Raw genomic sequence first — 6,627 nt, forward strand, 5'->3', positions numbered from 1 at the left:
TTAGTCAGATTGTTGGTTGACTTCAGACCTTCAAAACTCACTAGTAAATGGCAAACAAGACACAGAGACTTAGTTAATTCTACTAACTTATAGACAACTATCTTTTTTTTTAAAACTCATTTGACTCAGCAGGGCTAAATGCACAAGAGTCAATGTAGAAAAAGTAGTGTGAATAGGTAGATGTGTGTGGAGAAGAAAGGAACTGAAGGAAGGTGGGACTCCTTCACTAGCAATTGGCTATTTAGATTGGCTTGCTCCTTCCCCAGAAACCATATCTTAAACTGAATTAAGGGCATCCAAGTACGGTGCAATTTTTTACTCGAAGCAGTGTAGCTCAGCAACAAAACGCTGCAAAATTTGCATGAGTTGTGTTGCTACTACACTTCAGGAGATTTTTATTGGTTACTTTGTTACTCACCTGAACAGAGACTGTATTTTGCAGATTTTTAAGAGGATGTTTAGAAAAAGCCCCAAAGGATGATAGGATTTAATATCCTACAGAACACTTTTTTTTTTAATCAGATATCTTTGATACAAATCTTGTGGCTTTGTAACTCTCAGGAAGGTTATAGCTGTGAATCGGTGTATAGAATTAAAGTTTAAGTAGATAGGGAAAAGCTACTGAGTTAAAACACTAGTATTATGGCTAAAAAAAATAATTTCTTTTGCCTTTAATTATTACTTATATCCTCCGCACCTTGTCCTCTCCCTCCCAAACCTTGTAAAATCAGCAGCTTTTGGAAACACCGTGGAAGCGGCAGTGATGGAGCATCCACTGCGGGCCACTGGCGTTCCAAGGGGTACGAGTGCTCAATGAGGTGGCGAGGAGGGCGGTACTTCACACTCCGTGGCATTTGTGGACAGTGTAAAATACATTGAACGTTTTCCTTTTGATGGCTTTACAGAAGCAGTATTTATTTGGCAACCTCGTGAATACATAGGAAAGCACAATCAAAATAAGAAATGAAAACCCAGATTTGAGTTTTCTTTGTCCTTAAGGAGGCTTTACCTTCATCCACGATAACACAAGAAAATTAAGATGTTTGGATGGTTACACATGAACAGACATCACGTTGTTGTCACTGCTTAGCAAAGCCTAACATAGTCAGCCAGTCCAATGTCTGTGAACACGTTCACATACTTCTTTTTCTCATAATCCACATAAGATTTGCTCCTGCATTACCTCCTCAGCTCCATTTAGCTTCTTATGCATTTATCTTAGGGATCTTTTTTAATTTAGAAGAATACACTTACAAAAGCCCTACCAAGTTTATGATATCTGTATAAACCCTTTGTCATTAATGTGGAGTCTGAGCACCCCCTATGGAAGCAAAACCGCATAGGCAGGCTACTTCAGGAAAACCATTTCTACCCAGTTCTGGGAAACATTATTGTTTCTGGAGTGTAGTTTACATTGGTATCCTTAGTCTTAGAAATGGATAAAGTAAGCAAGTTGAAAATCTTACCCGTTTCTCAGCATTATTGATGTTTCACTTGCAGCATTAGATTTTTCTTGTGCTAACACCAAATGCATACATCTGTTGGTAAGCATCAGAATCAATCCAGATCCAATACCAAATGCCTGAAAAAAAAAAGGACCCGAAAAAGAGCATTTTTTGCCTTTTCTTACAGCTCATATCAAAGTAGAAACAACAAAAAGAATATTGTATAATACACTTGGGGTAGTATAAACTTCAAAAATGTTATTTTAAAGAACCTTTCTTTTCTGTAGGATTCTTCGGCTTTTGGCATGGCAATTTGGCAAATGTTATTCGGTATTTCCCAACGCAGGCTCTAAATTTTGCTTTTAAGGATAAATACAAACGTTATCATGTCTAAGGTGGATAAAGAAAAACAGGTAAATAATTTCGTGTATAATAGTTCTGTTTAATAAACAAACTACATCTGGCCAGAAGCTGTGCAATTCTTTCTCTAAACATGGTTGGTAATTAGTGGTGGTGTATTGTTAAGATTTTGCAATGAGCATATTTTATAATAAGAGGAACAGTGATCATGGCTTACTGTGCAGCTTATTGTTGAGGGTAATTTAATCTGGGGGTTTTTTATCTTTAATGATGGATAACTTTGTAAGGTAAATATAAGTAACTGCTTACAACTGCAGTCAATTTTCAAAGTTTTTTTCAGGACATAATTATTTTGGAGTTACCTGATGCAAGTATTAAGATGGATACTAAAACTCTTAGACTGGGGCACCTGTGTACACGGGCTTTGTCAAAAACCCCGGTTATGTTTTCACAGTTAAGATTGCATTAACTTTTAAGACGAGTCTTCCTGTTCATAATTTAACTCACATGAAATTACAGCTGCTTTTATTTAATGTGGGAGGTTTTGGGTTGTGTCCCTGAAGCAGGAGTCTCTCTTTCATTTTAGGTTTTTTTCATATTCTTTTCTTGATAATCATTGGTATGTGTCAGAAAAAAATTACAGGTATTAAAGTGCATATTACTGGTGTAGATAAGTAATGCTTCACACTGAAAACCAATTTATTCCTACCTATAAAGCTAGAAACATACCTATGAATAGTTAAAGCATTTTAAGAACTTTGTTTTGCACAGTGCATTAGAAAAGGAACAGTTTTAGGTTGTAGCTCAAAAAGGCAATGAAACTTTTGGGCTGTGCTGCCTTACCTTGCAATTCTGTGTACTTGGGAAAAGTCCCTTAACTTGGATGCCTTCTTGAAAGACACAGAGGTCTATACACATGGAATTAATTAGAAAAATTCTTGGTCTTAGTATGTGAAATGTTTATATTGGCATTTGACAAATTACATGAAGTTCATTCATGTCAGCAGAATGGAAAATAAGGTTTTTATATCTAATTTGTTTCATACGCAAATAGCTGGAAAATCTGCTTTATTTGTGTCTGCCCCAGGTTATCTGTTTTAGGATTTCTTTGGTTAGGTTTTGATAATTTAAAGAAAAATCCAATGTTCTGTGCTTTCTCTTGTAGACAGTTTTTTATGGCAGTGCCAGAAACTTTTCTTGCCACAGGCTTTTCTGGTGCTGCTGACCAGGAAGAATGCTGTCAGTCATTAAAGTTTGATTAATCTCCTTGTATTGCATACAAATTCTTAAGCTGTCCTTATTCAATTACAGTCACTTTGTACGTAAAGAGTTTAAGGATGCTGTTTCCTTTCTTCTGTTACAGTGGAAAAAAGTAAAACATGCATGATGTAAATAACACAGTGTTTGTAGTTCATCCAATCTCCTTCTCCTGGAAGTGTTTCCAGATGGCTTACATGTGTATGAGCTTGTGATTCAAACTTCAGAAACTTTTCATGGATAGCACTCAAGGTTAATTTCTTGGTAGTATTTAACAAAGTAGCATATCTGTTGTTGAAGCTCAGGGTCTGTGGACGCTTTCTTACATGTTCTGTGTGATATAGGAAATCAGGAAGACAATATGGTTACATGCATTAGTTTTTGCTTAGATGGATTATCTGAAAAAAAAAACCCAAAACTTAAAACAGTCAGGTTGTGTGAAGTAAAGTGCAAAGGAACTTCTCTTAAAGAAGATGGGCTGTATCTATGTGCCAGATTCTTGGTACTGAAGGTAACATTGGCACAGTCAAGTGTCTTCAGATGGCAGCTGCCCCCCTCCTGCTTGCAACTACAACTAGCAAGTTTATGCAGCAACAGGAGCTGGGGCGGGTAGCAGAGCCTTCTGTAAAACTAATAAAATATTAGGGCAGTTAAGGTATGCTGGACTCCATGCTATTACAGCTACAGTGTTGCTGTTACTAAACCAGCAAATAAAAAGTTATTTGGGGTACATCTACGTGGTCTGCGTTCACTACACAAGATGTACCTGTGATGCCATTTAAGTCAACAGAGCTATGTTGAATATCACCCCCGAAAAATGTTATGCAAAATGTTACTGCTACTGTGATTAGCTTTTTCTTGTTTGGCAAACAGTGTGAGCCACAGTGAGAGGAAGTACATTGATTTTCCTGTTTCCCTGTTCATCATGTACAGTTGATGCACAATTTTTGTTATCAGGGAGATCCACAGGTCAAATGTTATGGAGGACTGGATGATTATGGATGACAAAGATGTTATCTGCTATCTGGGTCACAAGAGGACCATATCATTCAGAAGCTGAAAAATAAAATAGCTTGTAAATATTTTTAATGAATGTAAGAATAGACAGGGAAGCTTTACAAGTGGAAATTTTGAAATACCCCAGTATAGGTCTTACTCAGGGACTGGCACATTTCTTTGTTATTTTGTAAATAATATAATGTTTCAGATATTACTCTTCATGCTTTAAAGTTTCATTTAGTGTCTACAGCAAATGTCAGTCTTATAGTACTGTAATCCTGTATTTTCATAACTGTATACAGCAATTTTTGTGTTGCAGTTCTGGAAATGGTTTTTGGCAAACCCAGCTTCCAGTGGAGCAGCAGCAGCAACATCCCTGTGTGTAGTGTACACGTTAGACTTTGCACAAACTCGTTTAGCTGCTGACGTTGGGAAACGTAGTGAAATCTCTTAAATGGCAGTTCCCATTTATCTGATGTGCCTCAGGTTGTTTATATTTGCTTCATTTTAGAGGCAGACCAGTGTTGAACAGTATGACAACTCTTTCTGTTACTTAAAAAATTACCAATGCGTAACTACAAACTTTAAAAGCATATTAAAAAATGTAAGATCCTTATTGAAAAGGAGAAGATGAGAGTGAGTGAAAGAGGGTTCTTTGGAACCAGTGCTGTGGCATAGCTCTCAAAGTTTTGCATTTTTAGATTCTGTATGGAAAAGTTTAACTGAATTTTGCCAACTTTGGATGCCAGAAAGTAGAGGAGTTTATTAATGCTAATCTATGGTTTTATAGGGTGATACATATAAGAGCTAATGGCCATCCTTTTCCTGTAGCAAGAATAGCAACTGAAGACTTTCAACAAAGATTTTGGGTATTCTGTGTCTCTAGATGTATGTTTCATTCATTCAGAGATAAAATGAGTTTCCCGAAAACAGCATCCAGAAGGCTTTGCAGCAGAGAGAAAGAAATCTCTGCTTTCTATATTGTTTTTGGCTTTCCTGCTTTGCTTGTTAACTCTGGTTAATGTCTGTGCTGTGCCTGGTTGTCCCAGGAACTGGCCGCTTGACTTTACTGATTGCTTTCTGTGCCCTGCACTTCGGCCAAATTAATATTTTCATGATACCTTCAGTATAACAAGGTGTCTAGTTTGAAGTTCTTACTTCAAAGATTGGTTTCTTGCTTGCCATGTTGTCAGCTGTTGAGAATCTTAAGAGCTTCGGTGTAGTTACCTATGGAATGTGGAAACAGATGAAAAATCTATAGATACAAAAGTGGATTTTTAAACTTCGTCACAGCTTGCGGCTAGTGTTCCACTCTAGGGAAAAGCTGAAATGAGTAGTACTTCTAATAAATTTGAGTAACCATGTGTGGGGAGGAAGTGAAAGCATGGTTTTACATAAAAACTCCTCTTTTCAGAGAGAGGGCAAGCAAATTCACATCTCAGCGTTCTGCTGAATGAGGACAAAATTGGAATGACAGTTATTTATCCTGAAAGTGTTTCAGCAACTAGCAACCACTGTCTGTTTGAAAAAACTTTCATCCATCCATGTGTCTCAGTTTCTTCTTTCTTGATTTTTCTCTATGCTTTGTTCGTAAGTGTTTTCATACAATTTTGATAACAGTAAATGTTTCAGCCATGCATAGTGGTTTGTACTAAAAAGAAGAGCTTCTGTAAAGCCTAACAAATGTGCATAAATTTATTTTATATTAGGTGCTGCTGAGCAACAGTTCCAGGGACTTGGTGACTGTATTATTAAAATTGCAGTGGCAGATGGACTTCCTGGCCTGTACCGGGGTTCTGGTGTTTCAGTACAGGGAATTATTGTACACCAAGCCTCCTATTTTGGATGCTACACCACCATTAAGGTAGCTTTTACAATCAAAAATGCTGACGTTTTAAACCTTTATAATGATATTTTAAATATTTATTATGAACTAATGAGAGTGTTAGTTACAGCTTTTGTCTTTATAGTACTTTGTGCTCATTAGAGTATATTACTGAAGAGCCAATTCACTTTACAGTGGGATTAGCAACAGAAATTATCAAAATTATCCTTGATAAGTGCTGGATTTGACACACATTTTACAGAATTTGTACAGGCTTCCATTTTTGTTTTATTTTGCAAGGATTCTTGCCAAATCAAAACAAACTCCATTCATTATTTCTTTTTTATTATTGCTCAAGTTGTGACTACTTGCCCAGGAATGCTGTCTTCTCCTTTTGACACTGTCAGGAGACAAATGATGATGCAGGCATGGTCTAGCTTGCAAACTTTTTCTGAAAATAACACACTAGATAATTGAAGTTTGATGTGCTAATTAAAGTGCTGTGTAGCCTTACAGCAGGCAAGACTCTATTCAGAAAAAAAAGTGAAAACATCTACAGAAAGACAAGAAGAAAAAATAAATAATAGTCTTGTGGGAAGCTGGTAAAAGTATGTTCAGTTCACGGCTTGGTGGGAGCTTTTAGTAGAAAAACGATCTATTTTCTGTTTCCTACTCAGAAGCCAAATATTTAAAGACAGGTTTCTGGCTAGAATAATATCCTTTACTAGCCCAGTTAATGTA

At 36.6% G+C, this 6,627-nt stretch overlaps 1 protein-coding gene across 1 annotated transcript; it reads left to right on the forward strand.

Moving 5' to 3' along the window:
• Nucleotides 1-763: 763 nt before the first annotated feature.
• SLC25A31 (solute carrier family 25 member 31) lies at nucleotides 764-6,363 on the forward strand. The gene is made up of 5 exons (XM_065633894.1): nucleotides 764-800; nucleotides 1,733-1,825; nucleotides 4,364-4,498; nucleotides 5,771-5,925; nucleotides 6,187-6,363. The coding sequence occupies exons 1-5, from the start codon at nucleotides 764-766 to the stop codon at nucleotides 6,361-6,363; spliced, it is 597 nt and encodes a 198-aa protein (XP_065489966.1).
• Nucleotides 6,364-6,627: the final 264 nt, after the last annotated feature.

The sequence above is a fragment of the Caloenas nicobarica genome, chromosome 4 (genome assembly GCF_036013445.1).
Source record: "Caloenas nicobarica isolate bCalNic1 chromosome 4, bCalNic1.hap1, whole genome shotgun sequence".
Taxonomy (NCBI): Eukaryota; Metazoa; Chordata; class Aves; order Columbiformes; family Columbidae; genus Caloenas; species Caloenas nicobarica.